General features: G+C 43.4%; 1 protein-coding gene across 3 annotated transcripts; it reads right to left on the bottom strand.

Moving 5' to 3' along the window:
- On the bottom strand, positions 1–24,219 carry LOC137428751 (uncharacterized). 3 transcript variants are annotated; one of them, XM_068118646.2, is made up of 7 exons: positions 24,034–24,219; positions 19,604–19,660; positions 16,343–16,399; positions 13,547–13,603; positions 12,543–12,650; positions 3,999–4,132; positions 1–1,368 (listed from the first exon to the last, which is right to left on the bottom strand). In XM_068118646.2, exons 1-7 carry the CDS (start codon positions 24,188–24,190, stop codon positions 1,333–1,335), a joined length of 606 nt encoding a protein of 201 aa, XP_067974747.2. In that variant the 5' UTR covers positions 24,191–24,219; the 3' UTR covers positions 1–1,332. The 3 variants fall into 3 exon arrangements, with proteins under 3 accessions (XP_067974747.2, XP_067974749.2, XP_067974748.2); XM_068118648.2 differs by lacking the exon at positions 3,999–4,132; XM_068118647.2 differs by lacking the exon at positions 16,343–16,399.
- Between the last annotated feature and the right edge of the window lie 1,488 nt (positions 24,220–25,707).

Below are 25,707 nucleotides of genomic sequence, written 5' to 3'. Positions count from 1 at the left end.
TGCATGTGATGTATTTTCTTTATTGATCCAGCAAAGTCCGTACTAGCGACAGCCGGGAAGTTTTACCCCACTTTCTTTGCTCCATTATAGTCAGCGCCGCACTTCTGTTCCACTCGGCAGTAATCGAAATGCACGCTAAGAGCGTGATCCTCGGTTAGTTGGGCCACGTCGTCCCGGGTAAACAGTGTCAGACGGGGGACCCTGGGAGATTTGGCCATCTGATCGACGTTCGTTGTTCGTTCCAAAGTAATGCTATGGATCAGGAACATAGCATTACACTGAATCTCATCACCTTCCAAATGAGAAATCAACTTAAACAATGGGGGGTAAAGGAGAAACACTATGGTGAGCATCATGAGTGGCAAGAGAAGGGGGAAGAAGCTTTGCTGTGCTCATCATAGTCCGAGCTTCCAATGTCTGCTTCGCACACATAGTCAGTGCGATTAGCCTACTCGCTTGAAGATCAGAGATGTTGGTGACTCCAGCACATATGACCAAGGCGACTCGTGTTTTAGTACGATCTCACCTAGAACCCATTTGCTCGTACCTGGTCTTGGTTCCATGCGGACCGGTTGAAATAATAAAGTGCATTTGGAATCTATCCGAGCTATACAACCACCATGATCGATGTATTATATAAATATAAGCATTTAACATGTTTTTGCTTCAAACGTTACGCAGGTTAATATTTTGAAGTGATGGAGGCAGCCGGCGGTTTCTGACTATTTCCTCTTTAAAAACTCGATAAAGACCACACCAGAAAACCCATCATTAATAATGTCTATGTCCCAGTAATTTGGGGAATCTCGCAACTGCTCTGTGAAAAAAAACCTCTAATTATTTACTTTTAACGATGTGTACAAAGCAAGTTACTGAGGCAGGCACCACCGGGCAACGGGGAACTTCTGGGCCGGCTATGTGACGTTCTGGCACTCCCTCGCAACATGCATTTGGGAACACGGGGTGATGGTCTGGGGAGGGGGTTGAGGGCCTGGGAGGGGATAAATGGTCGGGGAGTGGTTGGAAGGTCTGGGAGGGGGTGGACGGGTTGTGGGGCAGATGAGGGTATGGGGGTCTGGGAGCACGGGGTGACGGTCTGGGGAGGGTGGGGGTTAGGGCAAGAAGAATAAATTTCAGTCAGGGCAAGAATAAAAAGCGTACTTTTTTCTATCGTATCTATCATGGTATTTTACCATGGGCTTCCAGCTAGTAAAATAATAATACTGTAGTAATCAAGAAAACATTCCTTTCATGCAGTCAGGCCCCTAAGGCTGCTGAAGCCGTCTCACTGGCTCGGGGGCACAATCCTGGATGTGTCACAACTCCAATGGCTCATTTCCTCCCAGAGTTGGTACTCATTTTGCCGACCTTGGAAGGATGAACAGACAGGGTCAACTCACCAGGTGTTCATTTATGGCACAACAAAGGCTTGAATTCAGGACCTTGCAATCTTAAACCAGCCACCATAACCATTTGGCCACCACTAAACTTAACTAAATAGAAAGCAGTCACAATAAAATAAAAATCAAGTTTTAAAAAGATTATTTTTATTTTTTTGCATCCAACCAATTCACAGCATTTTTTTTCTTTTTTTAAAATTCTTGTTATTGAGACTTCATTAAAAAGAATTGGTAAACAACAAGATAAACACTGTACAGATTTGTCGAGATGAAAACTCATTTAAACGGAGTCAGTTCAACCAATGCATGAAATGATTGTTTATATTTCATGAACAATTATTTCAGGTTCGTAAAGGAGCTTTTTCAGTCCATTCCACATCAAGAAGAAGACATTTCCCATCCAGCTGATCTCTCCTTAACATTAACAAATAAAAATGTCTGAGTTGAATGGTTTTGTTTTGCGATTTTCCTTCATTGTCCTTGAATTTGTGAATGTTGTGTTTTCTTCTGTTTTGCTTTCAGTTCTTACATTTTGTAATTGTGCTTCTTGATGGAAAAAGTTTTCCGAGGTGATTGAGCTTTCCAGCCTCGCGTTCTTGGTGCTCATGTGAAATGGGATTCAAAGATCTGTTGAGCATTTTACATTCACAGCGAATCCCACAGTTGGTCAATTAACTCAATTAAACTCCAACAGGCCTCTGCATCCTTCACGTCTCGCGAACTCGAGTCTTGGGGCAAACTGATTTTATCGAACACTTTGTGGCCTGGTGTTGGCTTAGCAGTTAGGGTGCCGGCTTGGGATCCGAAGATCCTGAGTTCGAATCCCGGTCGATCGCTGAATTAACGCCAAGGGGGTTGACTCAGCCTGTCATCCTTCCGAGGTCGGCAAATTGAGTACCAGCTTGCTGGGATGAATGATCCCGGTGTGTACCCTGGCTTAGAATAGGTACACCGTATCCCTGCGCATCGAAGAGGTGACTAAGGGTTGGCGTCAGGAAGGGCATCCGGCCATAAAAACATTGCCTCAAACAGGGAACCATGATTGTCATGGGGCCCGCAAGGCTAACCCCCACTCTAGCGGAGGGAAAATGGCCTGAAAACGATCATTCATTCATTCATTGAACACTTCGTGGATAGTTAGAAATTCCTTTTACATCTGGATTATCAATCTACTCTTGCAGCACGATTTATCGTATCGCAGCCGTATTGGAGCACTGACCCAACCATAGAGCACCTCTACAGCTTTCATTTTGTTTCTTGGGGAGAGATGTGTGTTCATCATTCGTTGTTCTGCACACGTATTCTTATTTATATAGTTTTAATAAATTTGAAATAAAACCCTCTGAAAATTTACGTTAAAAAACCGTAAACGCATCTGTAAAAAAAACTAAACAAAAAAAAAACGATGTATAGCAGGAGGTCGTTTATGGTTGTCTATAATCATAAAGCTTCTATTTATTACGTATTTACATACTTATTGCTTACAAGGTGTAAACATAATGTGTGTGTGTGTGTGTGTGTGTGTGTGTGTGTGTGCGTGCGTGCGTGTGTGCGTGTGTGTGTGCGCGCGAAGTATATGTTTGTTTATGTGTGTACGTGCAAGTTGCTGTTGTTGGCTGCTATCTCCACATGTGAGTGGGTTTCAGGAGATGGATCGGAGATCTATCAGGTCTCAAAGTGTGGATCCTCACATGTGGGGTGGGTCCCCAGTGTTGGTCCTCAAGTGTACGTGGCGGTGTGAGATGTCCCTGAATGTTTTTTCACACATATTGCACTTTTAAGACTTCTCAACAGTGTGGTATGGGTCGTCATGTGTCGCTGGTATCTTGAGATCTTTTGGAACCTTTTATCACACACATTGCACATATATGGCTTCTCAACAGTGTGTGCTCTCATGTGTACATTGCGGCCTGAGGTCTGACTGAACGATTTACTGCAGAAACTACAATTATACGGTTTCTCCCCAGTGTGAGTCCTCATGTGTGCCTGGTAACCTGACATCTGAATGAATGATTTATTGCACAAAGTACAATTATACACTTTATCCGCAGTGTGAGTCTTCAAGTGTGTCTCGAAAGCTAAGACCTGAGTGAATGATTTACTGCAGAAACTACAATTATACACTTTCTCCCCAGTGTGAGTATTCATGTGTTCCAGGTAAACTGGCATCAGAGTGAATGATTTACTACAAATTGGGCACGTGTGCGGCTTTTCTCCTATGTGTGTTCTCATGTGTTTCTGGCGGTTCTGGTTCGATGTAAACGATTTATGACACACTCTGCACTCAAACGGCTTTTCTCCCGTATGGGTCCTCATGTGTACACTCCAGTTCGATGGCTGTGCAAAGGATTTACTGCAAGAAGTGCACCTGTACGGCTTCTCCCCAGGGTGTGTCCGCATGTGTTTCAGGAAGGTTGACCTTGAAGTGAACGATTCATTGCACGTCGCGCACTTCTGAGGCTTCTCGGCAGTTTGCGTCCTCCTGTGATTCTGCTCGGTGGAGTCTTTTTGAGAGGATGTTGCGGAAGAGCAACTGAATGATTTACTGCATTCTGTGCCATTGTCTGTCTTTTCACAAGTGTCCTTATTCATGTTTACCTGCTCAGGTCTCAAATTCTGTTCATAATCCATGGACTTCGTGAAGTGACTCTTCTGGTGTTGCTGCAAAGATCTCTTGGAGGTGTGGACATTCTTGGTAGAGGAAAACGTACTGAAGGTCGTTGTTGATCCCTCTGAAGATCATTCACAGAAAGAAAGTCAGTCGAGGTATCAGAGGGATATAAAAACAGCATCAACATAATGATATGGATCTCAAAAAGAGAGGAAAGAGTAAACTACAAATCTCTCTTGGCAATCAATTTACATTTATGAATGAGACAATTACATAAATGTGTACCAGTGGGGAAAGAGGTAGAGAAACAGAGAATTAATGAAAAGTTCACGTAAACATTAACAAGTGAGAATTCTCCAATACACTTTGAAATTCTTTGAAATCAAATTTCTTTGCTAAGAAATTGCACAAAATAATGGAGGAGATTTCTTCCTTGATGATCTTTTACCTGTTCAGTGAAATCACCTGTGAAGGATAATTAAGGGATGCATTTGAGGTTTCGTGAAATATGAGGTAATACACAGGCCCAAAGGTTACTCTGCATCTGGACCTTATTACTAAAACCTAAGTGGCTTGTTCTCGTCACCTCCCCAACTCATCCAACAAGTTTTGCCACAACCAATCCAAAACTTTTTGAAATATGTCACATGCCCACGGGTCCTAAAATCCTGTTCTTCCGCTCTTTCACTCCCTCTCTCTGTTCTCTTCACCCTCTCTTTTGCTCAATGTCAACTGTCATCTGCTTGGAAATCAGCCAACATCACCGCTTTGCACAAAAAGGTGCAAAAAACAGATCCTAGCAACTACAGACCAATCAGCCTTCTCCCAATTATCAGCAAAGTCATGGAATCCATCATTGCTTTGGATATGAAATCTTTCCTCTTCTCCAATGGCTTGATCTCTGATCATCAATTTGGTTTCAGACCAGGTCACTCTACTCTGGACATGCTGCTTCTGCTGTCTCAACAATGGATGGAGGTCCTCAATGCCAAACAGGAAATTAGAGCTGTCTCCCTCGACATATCACGTGCCTTCGATACGGTCTGGCACCCCGCTCTGCTCACCAAACTCTCCTCCTTTGGTATCCATGGAAATCTCCACGCATGGCTGGCGGACTTTCTCTCTCGTCGTAGTCAACGTGTGGCCCTGAATGGGTTTCTCTCATCTCCTCTTCCTGTTCAGGCTGGAGTTCCCCAAGGCAGTGTTCTGGGCCCTGTGCTTTTTCTGGTCTTCATCAATGATCTCTCTGACTCTCTTGAAAATCCTCTCTATCTCTTTGCTGATGACTCCACTCTCTGCCGCTCCATTCCTCATCCCTCAGATCGGCAGTCTGCAGCCTCCCCACTCTCTGCAGACCTGGACAAAATCACAGACTGGGCAAACAAGTGGAACATGTCTTTCAATCCTGACAAATCTCACACTCTTACGATGTCTCTCCGAAAAGACCGACTGGACAACCCTCCCATCTACTTTCTGAATAATCCTCTCCAAGAAGTTCTGTCACTCAAGCTTTTGGGTCTCACTATCTGCCATGATCTTTCCTGGGAAAACCACATTTCCAAGCTGGCCTCCAAAGTCAGTCGCCGACTGGGCATCCTCCGTCGTGCGAAGTCCTTCCTTGGCACACCTGAGCTCCTCACCACATACAAGGCTTTCATCCGCAGCTCAATGGAATACTGCTCTCCCCTCTGGGCTGGTGCTCCTGCCTCACACCTAGCTCGTCTTCACGCTGTTGAAACCAAAGCGTTCAGAATCATTGGAATCTCCCGCGATGACGCTATCTCCGAGGGCCTTTCACTTACTGACCGCAGGCAGGTTGGTGGTCTTTCCGTCTTCTACCGACTCCTCTCCGGCCTTGCTCCCCCAGCTCTCTCTGGGCTCTGTCCCCCAAATATTCCTGCAGGTCGCACAAGATCTGCCTGCAACCCTCTTATGGTTAAACTGCCAAAATCAAGATTCTCTGCTCACCTTCACTCCTTCGTTCCTCTTTTCGCCCGCCTCTGAAACAAACTCCCTCACTCTCTTCCATCCCACTCCTCCCTCCAGGTTTTTAAAACGGCTGTTCACCACCATCTCTTATCTTCCCCAATCCAAAACCTTGATCTTTTCTACCCCCGCTAATTTCACCCCAAATCCACTTTTTTGAGGTGACTTTTGTCTTCTTTCCTGGAAGTCCTTGGTGTCCTTGCGTTTTATACCTATCGTGCCTCCCCCCAGGCCCTCTCCCTCCCACACATCTCCCGATGTCCCTGCTCTGAAATGTGTTTATGTGCTTCCTCCCCTTCTCTCCCCATATTGTCGACCGCTCCCCTTTTTATATACTTTGTTTGCTCGTTTGTTTGATTTGTTTGTTTGATAAATGTTAGCTCTTTCACGAGCCTCGACTCTGTATACAAGAAGAAGAAGAAAAAAAATCTCAATTATGGAGAATCACTTAATTATTTTTTTTGTCTTATTCAAATTCGGATCTTTGCCAAAATTGAACGAATTTGTCCTGGTCACACACCCAACCTGTCCACCAAGTTTCGCCTGAATCCATCCATAAGTACATTTTTATATATCCTGCTCATAGACAAACAAACAGAACCTCCATCGACCAATCTAGAGCAAAGTTGACGGCGCGCCATCGCAGATCCCCACGCTTCCCACCTAAGGCAAAGTTGAAAGATGGCAAAAAGTTCCCATATTTATTTTGCCACCTTTGAGATATCCCTGGACATGCCACATTGTCTCATCCACATTCCCGCAATGAAATTGCGTTGTTATGACGGATATATTGATCTGGTGTGGATGTGGCACAGGCATGATTGGCCAAATGGCCTCCTCCTGTGTCTACTTTCCTTGTGCATCCTTGTGTAACATTGCGTGGGTTATCATGTTCTAGGAACTCTAATATTACCTCCGCCACCAAAGGTGGGAGGAGTTATGTTTTCACCCCTGTCTATCTGTTTGTTTGTGAACCGGATATCTCAAAGAGTTATGGACGGATTCGGACGAAATTTGGTGGAGAGCTTTGGTGTATGTCAAGGACGAATGATTAGATTTTGGTGAAGATCCAGATATGGATCGAATAATTTTTAAACTGATTCTTCACCAGTGAGAGATCGGGCTAAAAACCATATTTAGCGCGGTATCTTAAAACTAGAGAGGTTCCAGGGAACCTGAACTCAACTGGTCTATATCAATATGGTTAGAATATGCATAATAGAACCACAAACTATATAGTTTATATGTGCTAAAAATATGTCCAAATATGTTTATATGTGCAACAATGGATGGAGGTCCTCAATGCCAAACAGGAAATTAGAGCTGTCTCCCTCGACATATCACGTGCCTTCGACACGGTCTGGCACCCCGCTCTGCTCACCAAACTCTCCTCCTTTGGTATCCATGGAAATCTCCACGCATGGCTGGCGGACTTCCTCTCTAGTCGTCGTCAACGTGTGGCCCTGAATGGGTTTCTCTCATCTCCTCTTCCTGTTCAGGCTGGAGTTCCCCAAGGCAGTGTTCTGGGCCCCGTGCTTTTTCTGGTCTTCATCAATGATCTCTCTGACTCTCTTGAAAATCCTCTCTATCTCTTTGCTGATGACTCCACTCTCTGCCGCTCCATTCCTCTTCCCTCAGATCGGCAGTCTGCAGCCTCCTCACTCTCTGAAGACTTGGACAAAATCACAGACTGGTCAAACAAGTGGAACATGTCTTTCAATCCTGACAAATCTCACACTCTTACTATGTCTCTCCGAAAAGATCGACTGGACAACCCTCCCATCTACTTTCTCAACAATCCTCTCCAAGAAGTTATGTCGCTCAAGCTTTTGGGTCTCACTATCTGCCATGATCTTTCTTGGGAAAACCACATTTCCAAGCTGGCCTCCAAAGCCAGTCGCCGACTGGGCATCCTCCGTCGTGCGAAGTCCTTCCTCGGCACACCTGAGCTCCTCACCACATACAAGGCTTTCATCCGCAGCTCAATGGAATACTGTTCTCCCCTATGGGCCGGTGCTCCTGCCTCACACCTAGCTCGGCTTCACGCTGTTGAAACCAAAGCTTTCAGAATTATTGGAATCTCCTGCGATGAAGCTATCTCTGAGGGCCTTTCACTCACTCACCGCAGGCAGGTAGGTGGTCTTTCTGTCTTCTACCGACTCCTCTCTGGCCTTGCACCCCCAGCTCTCTCTGTGCTCTGTCCCCCAAATATTCCTACAGGTCGCACAAGATCTGCCAGCAACCCTCTGATGGTTAAACTGCCGAAATCTCGGCTCTCTGCTCACCTTCACTCTTTCATTCCTCTTTTCTCCCACCTCTGGAACAAACTCCCTCACTCCCTTCAATCCCACTCCTCCCTCCAGGTCTTTAAAACAGCTGTTCACCACCATCTCTTATCTTCCCCCATCCAAAACCTTGATCTTTTCTACCCCCGCTAATTCACCCCAGATCCACCTTGTTTGAAATTCCAACTTCTTTCCTGGAAGTCCTGGCAGTGTCCATATGTTTTATACCTCTCCCACCGCCCCCTTCCCATGCCCCCCCCCCCCAAAGCCCTCGCCCTCTCTCAGATCTCTCGATGTCTCCATGTCTCTCGGTCCCTGCTCTCAAATGTTGTGTTTGTGCCCTTCCCCCTCTCTCCCCATCTTGTCTACCGCTCCCGATGTTATATGTTTTATGTGTCGGTTTGTCTTTCTGTGTGATTAATGTTCGCTCTTTCACGAGCCTCGATCTGGTATACAAAAAAAAATATATATATATATATATATATATATATATATCTATATATATATATATATATATGACAAAAATTGATTTTTCAATATGGTCGCCCTGCCGCACCCAAATGCAATCCCAAACTAGTTTATGTCTTAAAGATGCTGCATAACAAGTTTCATCAAATTTGATCAATATTTGTGACTTTTAGAGCGTAGACGTCAAATTGTTTACAGACGACAGACAGACAGACGACGGACACTGGGTGTCGACAAAACTCAGCTGGACATAGTCCAGTTGAGTTCAAAATGTGGACGGATTCGGACGACAATTGGTGGACAGGTTGAGTGTGTGAGAAGGAATAATTTATTTGATTTTGGTGAAGATCCGAATTCGGATCTGGCTCCAGGAATTTTTAAGTGACTCCACCATGGAGTGATCAGGCTAAAAACGATGTACAGTCACGTGAAAAAGCAAGTACACCCCATGTAAAGTTTTGACTTTTTCAACATATTTCAACTTACGGCTATTTGATCTTCATTTCAACAATATTGATAGATAAAGGTGATATAATATAACAAATATCATGAAACATTTACATTTTGTCGTCCATTGTATAATTTAAATAAACATAAATGCAAATTTCGCATGTGGAAAAAGTAAGTACACCCTTGGCTCTAATAGGTGGTATTGCCCCCTTTGGCAGAAAACCTCAAGTAGGCATTTCTTATAACTGTCTAACAGTCTCTGACATCGACTGGGAGAAATTTTTGCCCACTCCTCCACGCAGAATTCTTTCAGCTGTGCGATGTTTGAGGGGTTTCTTGCATGCACAGCTTGTTTCACATCCCCCCACAAGATCTCGATGGGATTTAGATCCGGGCTTCGACTTGGCCATTCCAGAACCCTCCATTTCTTTATTTTCAGCCATTCCTTGGTGGATTTACTGGTATGTTTAGGGTCATTGTCATGTTGCAAGGTACATCTTCGGTTGAGCTTCAACTTTCCGACAGATGGCCTCACATTATCCTCAAGCACCCTCTGGTACAATGAAGAATTCATAGTGGATTCTATGATGGTGAGCTGCCCAGGCCCTGATGCAGCAAAGCTGCCCCAAACCAAAATATTTCCACCACCATGCTTTGCAGTTGGTATCAGGTTCTTGTGGTCAAATGCTGTCTTTGGTTTTTGCCAAACATGTCTTCTGGTACTGTGGCCAAATAGCTCTACCTTTGACTCCTCTGTCCAGAGCACATTGTTCCAGAAGTGCTGGTCTTTGCCTAGGTGTTCGGTGGCAAACTTTAGTCTTGCACTGATGTTCTTTCTGGACAGCAAAGGTTTCCTCCTGGCACACCTCCCATGTAGATAAAATTTGTGCAGCCTCTTTCTAATGGTAGACTCGTGCACTTTGACATCAACAGTGGCAAGAGCTACCTGTAGGTCCCGTGATGACATTCTAGGGTTCTTGGAGACTTCTTTAAGCATCTTGCGGTCTGCTCTCAGGCTGAACTTGCTGGGGCGGCCTAGCCTGAACAAGTTGGCAGTTGTTTGGAATCTTCTCCACTTGTAGATGATCTTCCGGACAGTCGAATGATTAATTTCAAATTGTTTGGAGACCTTTTAAAATCCCCTCCCAGACTGTAGGCATCTGTAACCTTCTTTCTGAAGGCCTCAGAGAGCTCTTTTGATCTAGGCATGGTGACGCCGCACACTTCAACAACAAAGAGCAAACCAAACTAAATGTCTGAGGTTTAAATAAGACAGGTTCCTCCAAGATCCTCTCTAACGGTGTTCTAATCATTTGCACCTGAGCTGGTGCACCTGATTCTAATTTTAGGTATTTGAAGTAGTGATAAATGTAGGGGTGTACTTACTTTTTCCACATGCGAAATTTGCATTTATGTTTATTTAAATTATACAATGGAATACAAAATGTAAATGTTTCATGATATTTGTTATATTATATCACCTTTATCAATATTGTTGAAATGAAGATCATATAGCTGTATGTTGAAATATGTTGAAAAAGTCAAAACTTTACATGGGGTGTACTTACTTTTTCACGTGACTGTCTATCATGATATTTCAAAAAGTTATAAACGGATTCGGACGAAATTTCTTTAATTTTTGTAGGGTTGGAGTTGAAAAATTCAATAATTATTGGATTTTTAAAAGTGATTCTTCACTATCGAGAGATCGGGTGAAACACAATATATAACATGATATTTCAGAATGTTGTGCAAGTATTATGACAAAACTTGGCGTACGAGTTGTTTAGATTTTTGATCCAGATGATTTTTGATTAGATTTTTGTTCAGATCCAGATCCGGCCTATCGGTGGCATATAAAAAGTAAACTGTTCTGCCTGGTGGATGTGTGCTCTCTACCGAGTGCTGTTCTATTTTCAATTCAAATTTTATTATTTTGAACACTGCAAAACAATCTGAGGGTGGAGGAACATACAGTAGATATTCAAACAAAATGGCAGCGCCCAGTAATGCAGCTTTTGCATTTGGAAAATATATACACAGGTTAAAATTCTCACACTTCCTAGTTGTTGGACCTATTTATATTCTTTATCAAACATGAGATTACAATATTTTTGGGGATACCAAGCAAGCCACCAGAAGCTCCACGTCTTCATACAAATGGGACAGGTAGTCTAAAATTATTCACAGATATGGACAGAAGAACCTTGAAACAAGGAATATTCTGCCTGTTATAAAGTTGGTACAAGTCTTGGGTTAAACAAGTACAAAAAGTTTTAATTAAAACAAAAGCCGCGTCGATGTTACACAATGCCTAGATGCAGCTGTGCCTATAACGTCGATGTTATAGGCACAGGACATTCCTATTGATTCGATTACTTGATGTTATTTTTGTGCAAAGTGAAAATATATCTCGGCAATTTCCCGTGTGTGGCGACGAATTTTTAATATATCTTGGCATTTTCCCGTCTGTTATTTCAGGCGGTGTATGACTGACCATGCCGCGATTTAAAATATATATATCTCGGCAATTTCCCGTGTGTGGCGACACGTGAACGAAGCTATGCTCCTCTCTCCACATTATTGTGACGACGTATAAATTAAATATTTCATCATGACGATTGTCATCAAATGGACGAATTTTTAATATATCTCGGCATTTTCCCGTCTGTTATTTCGGGCGGTGTATGACTGGCCATGCCGCGATTTAAACAAAATATATCTCAATGGACTTGAAGTTACAGGCCTTTGAGAATTCATTTCGTTCTATAAAGGGCAACTTTCATCGGATTTTCTTCCCGTTTTTTTTCAACCAAGTCTAAAACTATGTTAGCGACTGTGAAAAATGAAATGATATATCGAATTTGATTTGAAATAAAACTGTGTGAGAGAGGAAGACACCACGGGCCTACAAAACAGGCCTCAAAGCTATGCGAGTTAATAAAATGGTGGATATTTGTTTATATGAAGCCTCTCCCAAAATGGGTGGAGCTATGGTTCCCAGAATGGGTGGAGCTTTGAGGTTTTGTCTTCTCTGCAAGAACAACAAGAAGAACAAGAAGAAGAACAAGAAGAAGAACAACAACAACAGCAGAGGACACTCTATGACCAGCGTCTGCGACACGGCTAAAAAGGGTGGGAGGAGGTGTGGTAATCTCTTCCATGTTATTTTTCTCAAAACTGCATGGGGTAAAGTGTTATATCACCTCTCTAATTTCACCTGGAATTGTACCAGTGAAGAGCTTTTTCGGAATGTTGCTGGCTAACGGGTTATTTGCTAGTAATGGAATGAATCACAAATAACTGTTCTGGACTTCACAAGTCTCACTATACAGTACTCACCTTCTGCAGAGAGAGCATCTTCACTCAGCTCTTCCTTTATGTGGATACCATCTGAAGTCCGAAAAGCGTTACCATAGAGACATCCAGCTTCCACTGGAACCATTTGACCTGCACAAAATCAAATGTTAGCTCAGAGCAGCATGATCTAATACAGGTGGTGTTCAGCATTTAGATCAAATTACTGTTACATGGGAACTGTATCAAATTAAACACAACGCTGTGTAAAAATATTGGACATTATGGAGGTGGACATACACAGACACTGACCGTCGTATTATACAGAGCACATCTCTTGGGGTTGTGTACAACCTTTCTGCCTTTCAGTCTGTGGACCTCCAACCCTTTGTTGCGTCGCTCTCCACCAGTCTCATTATGTAAAATTAAAGTTCCATGTTTAATTAAAATTTAATTTAATTATTTTATTTAATTTAATTTCATAAATTTAATTTAATTTAATTAATTTTTAAAATTTAAATTAAATTAAATTGTCATGGGGAACCGCAAGGCTAACCCCCGCTCTAGCAGGGAAAATGGCCTTAAAATGCATGTTGTTGTTGTAAAGTGCCAATAGAAAGTCTACACCCCTTTCAAAATTTTCACCTTTTGTTGCCTTATCGCCTTTTTAAATGTTGAAGGCTCCAGTCACGGATTATATAGTCCTCATCGAGGCCAGGCCTTAAATAAAAGAGAAGAAAGGTTGTATCAAATCAGACTTTTTCCAACTTCATTTACGCATCGTAACCCACAACTTCCAAGTGAAAAACAAATTGTACAAATTTTAGAAAATCAATTAAAAATATAAAACTAGACTATCTTGGTTGGATAAGTGTGTTAGGACGTGACCTGGGTTACATGTTACCAGTAGTAGTCCCAAAAGACTGACCTGACCTGAATATAAAGGGGAAAATAAAGTCCGAAACCAAACTCAGTAACAATACATCACACAATTCCCACAATCCAGAATTGTTACCTTCAACTTATACAATGTTATTCTGAATTCTTACCTTTTGAGAGAGAATCATCTGTTTGTTCAGGTTCCACCTTCACCACCACAATCGAATCTGTAAATAAACAAAACCGGATTTAAACAAAGCACAAAATAACATCTACAGAGAACAATCACTCAACCTAGCTGTGATGAGCCAGTGATCCCAGTGATCTTCCATTTAAAAAAAAAAAAGCCTCTTCCATTCACACAAAATCTGACTTCCGGTTCAGAAAAGAAATTCCGTTTTGCGTCATCAGTGGAAAAAGAAACATTTATTTGCGCATTTGCAGTGATTTTTTTTTTTACAATTTTCCTCAAGCTTTCACCCGTCAAATTCTCCGCTCCTGGGTGGTGTATTTTGCCGCCAAGGTATTGCGGAAACGTCGCAAATTAGATGATGAAAATAATATTAGAAACAGCAGGTGCGAAAATGTGGGAACTGGATCTGTGTGACGTGGCACTCAAAACCAAATTAATCTGGATGATGATGTCCAGGTACGCTCGTCTACAAAGGGCTTTGCAGACACGGCACTACATACATTGACACAGGGAGGTTGCCATCACTTCCCAAGCACGCTTCAAAATGGTTTCTATTATGAGTGGATGAAGACGGTCACCTTTGATTGGTCAAATAATTTTCATTGATAAAGAAACTTCAACAATTATTTTAACCATACGGCTTCATTTTGTTTTTCAGACGTTTTTGAAAATTTCCAGGAAGGAAAAACTGGAAAGAGATTGGCTTGGAGTCGTGTGGGGTGTTGAGGGGATGGAAAATATCATAGTTTTGGATGAGGGACGATCTGAGATGGTGGGAAGATTGAGATTTAATAGAGCGTGGAAGTTGGTTCCACAGGCGGGGGAAAAAGAGGAACGAATGAGTGGAGGTGACGTTACAAAACACAGGCAAACAAAAGGTGGGAGCGGAGGTGAAGTTGCAGCCAGAGGTGAATAGATGTTCCAAAGCTCTCCTCCAACCCCCTCCCTCCCTCCTCCAACCCCCTCCCTCCCTCCTCCAACCTCCTCCCTCCCTCCTCCAACCCCCTCCCTCCTGCAGCCGCCTCCCTCCTGCAACCGTCTCTCTCCTGCAACAGTCTCTCCTCAAACCCTCTCTCTCCTCAAACCCTCTCTCTCCTCAAACCCTCTCTCTCCTCAAACCCTCTCTCTCCTCAAACCCTCTCTCTCCTCAAACCCTCTCTCTCCTCAAACCCTCTCTCTCCTCAAACCCTCTCTCTCCTCAAACCCTCTCTCTCCTCAAACCCTCTCTCTCCTCAAATCCTCTCTCTCCTCAAACCCTCTCTCTCCTCAAACCCTCTCTCTCCTCAAACCCTCCCTCTCCTCAAACCCTCCCTCTCCTCAAACTCCCTCTCTCCTCAAACCCTCTCTCTCCTCAAACCCTCTCTCTCTCCTCAAACCCTCTCTCTCTCCTCAAACCCTCTCTCTCCTCAAACTCCCTCTCTCCTCAAACCCTCTCTCCTCAAATCCTCTCTCTCCTCAAACCCTCTCTCTTCCAACCGTCTCTCCTCCACCCCTCTCTCCACCACCCCTCTCTCTCCTGCAACCGTCTCTCCACCACCCCTCTCTCCACCACCTCTTTCTCCTCCAATCCCCTCTCTCTTTCTCCTCCAATCCCCTCTCTCTTTCTCCTCCAATCCTCTTCCCCTCACCCTCCTCCCCTCTCTCTCCTCCTCTCCCCCGCCTCTCTCTCCTTCTCTCCTCTCCCCCCTCTCTTCACCCCCTCCTCCTCCTCTTCTTCCCAACCCCCTCCCTTTCACTCATTCTCTCTCACCCCCTCTCTTCTCAAAAATGTCATGATGGCAATCCGTAAAAAACATTGTGCTGTTGCATTGTGGTGCCATTCCTAACTTGTCACTCCTTCCTTGTCATTCCTTCAAACCTTGTTTGGTTATTTGTTGTGAATTCCTTCCCTTTTTTTAATTTTTATTAAATTGTTTTTTCAGACATGTTCAACTATATTTCTCCTGATCTGGATACCAATGATGTCATCATCTAGTAAATTATTTTAAGGGGCGTCCACAGGGGAACTCCCCGACCCCTCAGCAATATATCTTGTACAAGTCTCTTCCCTAGTTCCCTTAATGCCCCGTCCAATATTCCCATCCCTTCTGTCTTGATTCAGACATTCTGCTACCCTGTTATCCTTCACTTTTGGAGTCATCTATTTATTCTGTCTCGCCTATGCCAACATGGCAGAATTTCTCCTTACCTTCTCTGCTTTCTCTGCTCCTTCCCTTCTATTCTATCCCCATATGTCATAACAATGGCACCGCCTTTCTCACTGCGCTCAGCGGGGCATTTCCTCCTCCCCATGGATGCAAATCAATGGGGATTGTCCGTGGTCTATCCTTTTAAATGCTGAACGTCAAGCAAGGAAGTAGCACGTCCCATTCTTAAAGTCTTTGGTATGGCTAGACCCGGTCCAATCTGGATGAATGTTTAAGAGACACCATTGCCTTACTGGATGGCCATTGGCTCCTTATGGGAGCTCATCTGCCCTTTGCCAGGTGTTGTGTTGAGTCCTGGCAGGACATGTCATAGTCACCCTCCTCACTAGCAAAGCCAGTGAGGGGTGTTGGTTTAGTCGCCGACAACCGACCATGTGACAAGTAGCACTGGGTTACATGTTACCAGTGGCAGTCCCAAAAGGCTGACATTACCTGAATATAAAGTAAACTTTTGAATATAAAGGGGAAACAAAGTCCGAAACCAAACTCAGTAACAACCCATCACACAACTCTCATCATCCAGTATCGTTGCGTTCAACTTGTAAAATGTTATTTTTAATTATTACCTTTTGAGAGAGAATCATCGGTTTGTTCAAGTTCCACCTTCACCACCACAATCGAATCTGTAAATAAACAAAACCTGCTTTAAACAAAACACAAAATAACTGTTACGGATTCGTCACTTCCGTTGTGGTGGCTTTCATCCACTTGAGACATTTCTGGTTCCATGTATTATTATTATTGTTGTTTGAGGGAAATAGCAATTACTATTGTCAAAAGGTAAAAGGAATGTTTTAAAAATGAAACCGGATCGGGAACCGGAAGACGAAGAAGAAGAGAGACAAAGGGCGGAGCGAATGAGTCGGACAAGAAAGCCGAGTTGCTCCGGGTTCTGAAGCGAACGTTGGCGAGCCAGAGTCACTAGCGAACTTTCGGGTTTCCGGGAGAGGAATTCCTACGACGGAGTTGTCATCGCTGTGACCGGTCAACCTGCATGTCAGGTTTTGCGATCGATTCAGGAGAGAATGATCGCCGTGCCGTGCGCCACGAGACCGGGTCGTCGGCCATTTTGACTCGCGCAGGACTTGTGCTTTGCTCGCGGTTTCGTCTCTTCCCGACCATTTTCACCGCATCCAGACGTCGATCTGGGGCGTGTGTGTGACGTGTCTTTTTGAAGGTTAATTCGTCCATACCCGAGGGTGTGATCTCTCAGTCGCCTGTAGGGCGCCTTTGGATATCCCAGTCGCCTTGAGGGTGCCTTTGTACAGCTGTGGCTGTGGGACTGTATTTGCCATCCGAACGGGATTCTGGTCTCGATCGGACATCGTTCTGTCGATCGCTGGAGTGAATCAACTTTGGGCTTGAAGCCGGGAATAAGAGACATTGGGGATGTTCGTGTTTCACTCACTTGGAGCACAGTGAGTTCTATATTACCAAAACTGATGGTACCATCATAGGACATGGATTGTACTATTGAATACTATTATGGTTGTACTGTTATTCTTGTGTGATCTTAATACAATATTTGTTTGTGAGTAACAATTGGGGTGGCTTCTCCATTGATCTTTGACATACAGAATAACACATTTTTCTGCCGTGACTCCTCTCGGGGCTCGGAGGTACATCGTGACCAGGGGGTCGGGGAGGAGCACGTCACATAACATCTACAGAGAACAATCACTCAACCTAGCTGTGATGAGTGCCAGTGGTCTTCCATTTAAAAAAATGCCTTTTCCATTTCCACAAAACCCGACTTCCGGTTCAGAAAATAAATTCTCTTTTGTGTCATCAGTGGAAAAAAACAAACATTTATTTGCGCATTTGCAGTGAAAAAAATATACAATTTTCCTTAAGTCTTCACCCGTCAAATTCTTCGCAGCGCTCCTGGGTGGTGTATTTTGCCACCATGGTGACGCGGAAACATCGTGAATTAGATGATGGAAAATAATATTAGAAATAGCAGCTGGGAAAAATGTCGGAACTGGATCTGTGGAACAAACACCAGAAACAGATTTAACAATATGCCACCAGGATTTGGAGGAGGGAGGCAGATTTGACAGTTCAGTCTTGAGAGTTGAGAGATAGTGCTTCCTGGCTCTCCTGAGGGTAGACACACACTTTTTCAGAGCTTTGTGAAAGGAACTGAGATTGCCTTCAGTTGGAATTGCCTTCCAGGAGGCGAAGGCAAGTTGTTTCAGGGCAACTGCCTCACCACAAGATTCAGTGTACCATGGACGGGAGGAAAGGTGTGACAACTGAAGACGAGATGAGATGAATCTGTGCATGAGAGAGAGCAATTTACTTTGGAATAATTCCCAGGTAGAGTTGATGTCAGAGGCAGAAGAGATGGGAGAGCAGTCCAGATGATTGATGGCTGCTTGAAGACCGTGCCATTTGGCCTGAGTGAAATGCCAGACTCGTCGACGCTGAGGAGGCTCTCTGAGAATGGCCAGAGATGTCCACTTTAATAAGGAAATGATCAGATGAACCGATTGGAGCAGAAGAAGAGCAGCAGACATTTGCAGGGAAGTTTGTCATAACCAAGTCTAGAAGAGAGGATACTCCATTGACTGAGATCCGGGTCGGAAAATTGACAGATTGTGTCAGTCCCAATGAGTCGCAGAAGTCCTTTGCTGAGGTGCCATGGCTGGTGAGAGAGGAACCCACACCCAGCCAGCTGGCATGATGACAGTTGAAGTCGCCACAAATGAGGAAGAGAGAGTTGGGATGAGTGGATAGAAGTTGGTCCATGTTGTCAGACAGCGAAATGTAAATGGAGCCATCACTGTTTGGTGGACGGTATAACACACATATAAATAAAAGTAGTTGTTCAATTCCACTCTAAACGCTATCCGAGTATTCAGTTAATCCTCCTGCTTTGTGGTAATAAACATTTTGTTCAAAAAAACCTGTACGTGGTCATTCGAGGTATGGGACTTTGTAAGTAAGCGCGGCAGAATTTGTTTTAAAAATCCGGCAACAGGCCAATTGGGAAATGCGCATATGGTGTTGTTAAATAATTACATAATGCAATTTTTTTAGGGAGGCACGTACAGGCTTATTAAACCTTATTAATTATTTGCCACTCGACCCAAACAAAGCCAATGGAAATCTGACGCAACAAAGCCGGACAGTGTAAAATCTGCAGAGACCTACAGGCCTTATGTGCTAGGCCCGCCAGGAAACAAGACGGCAGGCATATCATTTCGTCCTCAGCACTATGGTGGGTGGAGTCAAGTGACAGATGTGGGTGTGGTCCAGCAAGTTTCCATCCAATGGGTGCACATTTCAAAACCCTGAGTTTCGAACCAATCCGGGTTCGCTTGGTGGTGGCTCAATAATTAAGGTGGTTGGCTTAAAATCAGGTTCGAGTTTGAGCTCCTGTCATACTGTTGAAATGACACTAGGTGGGTTGACTCAGCCTATCATCCTTCCGAGGTCGGCAAAATGAGTAACCGTTTACTGGTGACGGAGGCACTGCATCAGTGGCACAGTATTGTGCTTCCAGAAAAAGATCATGCAACCAGCAGCCACAGGCTGCATACGAAACAACACTAAACGAACCCTAACCCAACAAACTTTTGCCAAAATTACAAAGCTGGGTCTGACTCGAGTTTTTGCTGTGGAATCCCAGCACAACAGGTGGGAGTGCGGGGGGGGGGGGGGGGGCGGGAGGGAGGGTTTCAAGTTGCTTTGTGCTGTCCCAACACTTTTGAATATAATGGGGAAAATAAAGTCTGAAACCAAACTCAGTAACAGCCCATCACACAATTCCCACCATCCAGTATCGTTACCTTCAACTGGACAATGTTATTCTGAATTATTACCTTTTGAGAGAGAATCATTGGTTTGTTCAGGTTCCACCTTCACCACCACAATCGAATCTGTAAATAAACAAAACCTGCTTTCAAACAAAACACAAAATAACAACTACAAATAACAATCACTCAACTGAGCTGTGATGAGAGCCAGTGATATTCCATTGAAAAAAAAAGTCTTTTCCATTTCCACAAAACCTGACTTCCGGTTCAGAAAATAAATTCCGTTTTGTATCATCTGAGGGGGAAAAAAAAAAAGAAGACATTTATCTGTGCAAAAAATACAATTTTCCGCAAGTCTTCACCCATCATATTCTCTGCGGCGCTCCTGGTTGGTGTATTTGGCCACCAAGGTGATGCGGACACATCGTGAATTAGATGAAAACAAGAAGAAAAAGACAAACCGTCATAGTCCCCTCTGTGGACCCACTCCCACTGAACCCACTCCGAGCCTCCAACCAAGCCAAGGTTTGATCTGTTCGTCGGCACCATGACAGTACATGACGTGGCAGTCCAACGAGCAGGATTTTGTTTTGTTTTTACCGGTAATAGAGTGCACCGACAACTTTTCATTTCATCAGGCACTTGAAGGTGGGTGACATCAGAGGAGCTAAACTAGGCAATTGCAATCAACAGTGCAAAGGCCATGCCTCTGAATTGTATATGTAACTGGAGTGCACCTGCAGCAGCACCTGCAGCACGTGCTTGTGGGCAAGCATCTGCCATGTTGGAATAATTTTCCCTCACTAGAACGCGAGAGGTGCAGGCATAGCTGAGAGTGTGCTAAGCGCTTTTCTTTATCCAGTTCTGTTGACAGATTGATTTACATTTGTTTTCCTTAATTATTTATTTTTTTGTATACAAAGTCGAGGCTCGTGTAAGAGCTAACACATAAAACACATAAAAACATAAACAAACACACATGGAATATATAATAAAGGAAGTGGGAGACAAGAGGAGGAGAGAGAGCAAAGCACAACAACAGTAGAGAACAGAGACATCGGGAGATCTGTGGTAGGGAGAGGGCTGGGGCGGAGTACACGGGTTAAACAAGATGGACACTACAAGGACTTTCAGGAAAGAAAACGGATTTTGAAGGAAGTGGATTTGGGATCTATTAATGGGGTAGAAAAGATTAAGGTTTTGAATGGGGGAAGATAAGAGATGGTGGTGAACAGCCGTTTTAAAGACCTGGAGGGAGGAGAGGGATTGAAGAGAGTGTGGGAGTTTGTTCCAGAGGCAGGAGAAAAGAGGAATTAAAGAGTGGAGTTGAGCAGAGAGTATTGATTTTGGATTTTTTTTCGGAGCCTTGTAATAGAGCTACGAAAGTGACTGACAAAACTGAGAGTCTGATTTTAGAACATCACAAGTGTCAGGTTGTGTTGGTCTGCGAGAATAGTCGTTTCATTCCAATAAAATAGAATTAAAGTGGGGGTTAAACTTCAAATTGATAATCGTCCAGAAAGAATTGCCGCTTTGATTTTTTTTGAAGCAATAAGAAAGAGGACGTGCGCGCGCACACACACCCCACCACACACACACCCCACCACACACACACCCCACCACACACACACCCCACCACACACACACCCCACCACACACACCCCACCACACACACACACACACATCGTGTTGTTGTAAAGATAATGTTGGGGTAATATTTCATTTTCCGAGGCAATGCTTACTTCTGAAACAAACAACAATTAGTTGCACATTCTGTTATCATAACAGGAGGATTCACAGTTCACACACCTTAACCAGAGGTACGACTATATAGGTACGATTATATTTATCCCATGGAGCTGTGTATTTTCTTGACAAAGTGCTCCCCCACCTCAAATCCTCCCCGTCTGTTGTGCGGAAGGTCCGAGAGCTCAAATAGTTATTATATACTAGCGCGGGTCGGCTCGCTTCACCACATGTCGCGACAGAGGCACAGGCTTGTTTAAACTGAGGACAATGACTGTACGTGAGTTGATGTGTCGTCACGATTTTCAACAATCATGATACAAACATTTCCTTTGTATAAATGTATTTGTAATATTGGTTATATTATTTATTTGTAATTTATTTTCAATATTGGTGATATTAGTTATTTGTAATTTATTTGTATTAATGGTGACATTATTTATTTGTAATTTATTTGTAATATTGGTGATATTAGTGATTTGTAATTTATTTGTATTAATGGTGACATTATTTATTTGTAATTTATTTGTAATATGAATGAATGAATGATCGTTTTAAGGCCATTTTTCCCCGCTAAAGCAGGGGTTAGCCTTGCGGGCCCATGACAATCATGGTTCCCTGTTTTGAGGCAATGTTTTTATGGCCGGATGCCCTTCCTGGCGCCAACCCTTAGTCGCCTCTTCCGATGCGCAGGGATACGGTGTACCTATTCTGAATCGGGGTACACACCGTGATCATTCATCCCAGCAAGCTGGTACTCAATTTGCCGACATCGGAAGGATGACAGGCTGAGTCAACCCCCCTGGCGTTAATTCAGCGATCGACCGGGATTCAAACCCAGGATCCTGGGATCCCAAGCCGGCACCCTAACCGGTAATATTGGTGATATTATTTATTTGTAATTTATTTGTAATATTGGTGATATTATTTATTTGTAATATTGGTGATATTAGTTATTTGAAATTTATTTGTAATATTGTTGATATTATTTATTTGTAATTTATTTGTAATATTGGTGATATTATTTATATGTAATTTATTTGTGATATTGGTGATATTATGTATTTGTAATTTATTTGTGATATTGGTGATATTATTTATTTGTAATTTATTTGTAATATTGGTGATATTTTTTATTTGTAATTTATTTGTATTATTGGTAATATTATTTATTTGTAATTTATTTGTCATATTGGTGATATTAGGTATTTCTAATTTAAGTGTAATATTGGTGATATTATTTATTTGTAATATTGGTGATATTATTTATTTGTAATATTGGTGATATTATTTATTTGTAATATTGGTGATATTATTTGTTTGTAATTTATTTGTATTATTGGTGATATTATTTGTTTGTAATTTATTTGTAATATTGGTGATATTAGGTATTTGTAATATTGGTGATATTATTTCTTTGCAATTTATTTGTAATATTGGTGATATTATTTATTTGTAATATTGGTGATATTAGGTATTTGTAATTTATTTGTAATATTGGTGATATTATTTATTTGTAATATTGGTGATATTATTTATTTGTAATATTGGTGATATTAGGTATTTGTAATTTATTTGTAATATTGTTGATATTATTTATTTGTAATATTAGTGATATTATTTATTTGTAATTTATTTGTAATATTGGTGATATTAGGTATTTGTAATTTATTTGTAATATTGGTGATATTATTTATTTGGAATATTTGTTGATATTATTTATTTGTAATATTGGTGATACTATTTATTTGTAATATTGGTGATATTATTTATTTGTAATTAATTTGTAATATTGGTGATATTATTTATTTGTAATTTATTTGTAAAATTGGTGATATTATTTATTTGTAATCTAAAAAGGTCCATGTGATGCAAAGCTCTAAGTCTAAATGGTCAAGGGTCCAAGCTGGTTTAGTGGGTCTAAAGCATCTTATGGGTCTTTGGGTTTTTAAGGGTCCTTGTGGTCTTTAATGGTCTTCAGGGTATTTGTGTCTTCAAGGTCCTCTGTGTCTTTTAGGTCCTCAGGGTCTTTGGGATATTTTGAGTCCTCAAGGTATTTTGGGTCTTTTGGTTCCTCTGGGTCATTAAGTCTTTGATGGTCTTCACGTCTTTTGGGTCTTCAGGGTATTTTGGCTTCTCTGGGTCTTTAAGGGTATTTGGGGTATTTAATAGTCCTTTGGGTCTTAGGGAGTTTTGTGGTCATTTAGGTCTTCACGGTTGTTTAGGTCCTCTGGATTTTCAGAGTTTTTAAGGGTCTTCTAGTCCTTCGGGATCTTGGTTGTCTTAAGGGTCTTGGGGAACTTAAAGGGTCTTCAAAGGTCTAACCTCTAAGGGGTCGAAAGGTATTTTCCAACAGAACGTAATTAATAGACAAATAGTCACACAGCTTCTATTTAATTATGTTTGTTTGGTCACTATTTAATTGAAATTAAACATTATTCAGCCAATCACCGTCGCCAATTCAGGTTGAGATAGTCATTACATTAGGAATAGATACCTGTAATTTGAAAGCTAAATGTTCAACGCCAACTGTTTATGAAATATCGAGTATATAAAAGCACATGGACGGATGATCGGTCGGTCGGTGTTCAGTCTAACGTCACACTTGTCTGACCTTGTCGGAGGGGCGGGTAGGGGACACCTACCTGCAGCTTCCGTGGAGAACTTACTTCACAGAAGCAAACTCCGTGTGCACGTCATAAATAGATGTGCACTCACGAAATTATTACCTGTACACGAGATCAATGTACCTGTTAGCACGGCGGGCTCGTCCCCTCCTTCACGAAGGTTCTGAACGTCCAGGATCCTGAACCCGCAGATCCCAGCAGCCCCTCCTGGACCTCTGTCTCCTCCATTAGAACCCGACGAGCTCAGATCGTGGGCGCAGTTTAGGGGTTCTCGGTCCATGATCCCGACCTCGGTCTTCACCTCTTGGGTCGCCGAACCACGTGGTTCAATTCACCGGAAGTAAAACAGGTTTACCCTTCCTGTGATTGCTCGGGATCGGATCAAGATGAAATCCCAGATACCTGTTTCAGATTTTCACTCTAAATTGAGGAAAAAAAAACTTTCCGATATAGAGAAGGTGAAAGGGAGATTGGATAACTTCAGCTGACGCGATACACCCAGGTCACGGGCTCACGGTGTTGAAGCAGAAGAAATATCCACACGGAATTCCAACGGAAGTTGTTAGTGACGTCAGCAATTTGTGTGCCACCGCCATGTTGGAGGACGAAGAAAGAAAACAACAAAAGAGACGTCCATTCACGATCGCTTTAGTTATTATTACCTCCGCAGGTTATGTATACGGATTCGGAGGAACCTCAGTGGACAGGTTGAGTGGGACGAGGAAGAATTGGATCGACTTTGGTGAAGATCCAGATCCGGATACCAGATTCTTGTCTTGAGCACGTGGTGATGATCTCGGACACGATCAGGATAGGCTAAGAAAGATAAAAAGAAGCTTTATGTTACTATCGTGGATCGGCTACCTCTCAATGATGAAGAATCACATAAAAAAATTAAATAATTCTAGTATTGTAGCGGTTGCCGCTGAACATACACAATCGCCTTACACCTGCGGAGGACGCAACCACGGAGCGATCGCTGTGCCGGGCTCGCCCAGACCGCCCGGAGACGCTCAGTCTCGCCTTTCCCGGGCATGCCCGGACTCGCCTTTCCCGGGCTCGCCCGGCCCGTCCGGCGACACCCAGTCTCGCCGTTCCCGGGCATGTCCAGGCACGCCCGGCCCGTCCGGCGACACCCAGTCTCACCGTTCCCGGGCATGTCCAGACTCGCCCAGGTCTCCTGGACACGCCCAGTCACGCCTTTTAAGGGCAAACGCTCCGGCATGAGATATTCGAGTGCTTGTATATAATGCTGCCCGATAAACGGGCTTTTCAGTTTACCCGAGTTGATTTGATGGAATAAAGAAACTCGGACGAATTCCAGCTTTTTGTCGCGTCCATTCTTTCGATTCGAGTTGGAGCACAGCTCCTTCATTGGTGACCTACCGACATGGACACGGCAGTTGCCCTCAAACTGCCTACCTTCTGGGAGGCTCACGCGGCGGTTTGGTTCGCCCAGGCGGACTCCCAGTTCGCGCTGCGAGGCATCACCGCCGACGGCACCCGCTTCCATCATGTGGTAGCAGCACTCGGCTCAGCCACGGCGGCCGCGCCCTCAGCCTCCTCCAGCACCCGCCAGCCGCTGACAAGTACGGCGCGATCAAGAAGCTCATCCTCAACGCTTTCGCCCTTTCATCGGCGGAACGCGCACGGCGCCTGCTCGACCTGCCCGAGCTCGGCGACACGCGCCCGTCCGAGCGAATGGATTACATGCTCTCGTTGCTCGGGGAGCACGCCCCGGATTTTCTTTTTCAAGAGCTGTTCCTCCGTCAGCTGCCTAGCCAGGTACGCCTCGCC

This window comes from Myxine glutinosa, chromosome 5, assembly GCF_964187855.1.
Source record: "Myxine glutinosa chromosome 5, kmMyxGlut1.1, whole genome shotgun sequence".
NCBI classification, from domain to species: Eukaryota; Metazoa; Chordata; class Myxini; order Myxiniformes; family Myxinidae; genus Myxine; species Myxine glutinosa.
This window is presented reverse-complemented; position numbering and strand designations above follow the sequence as displayed.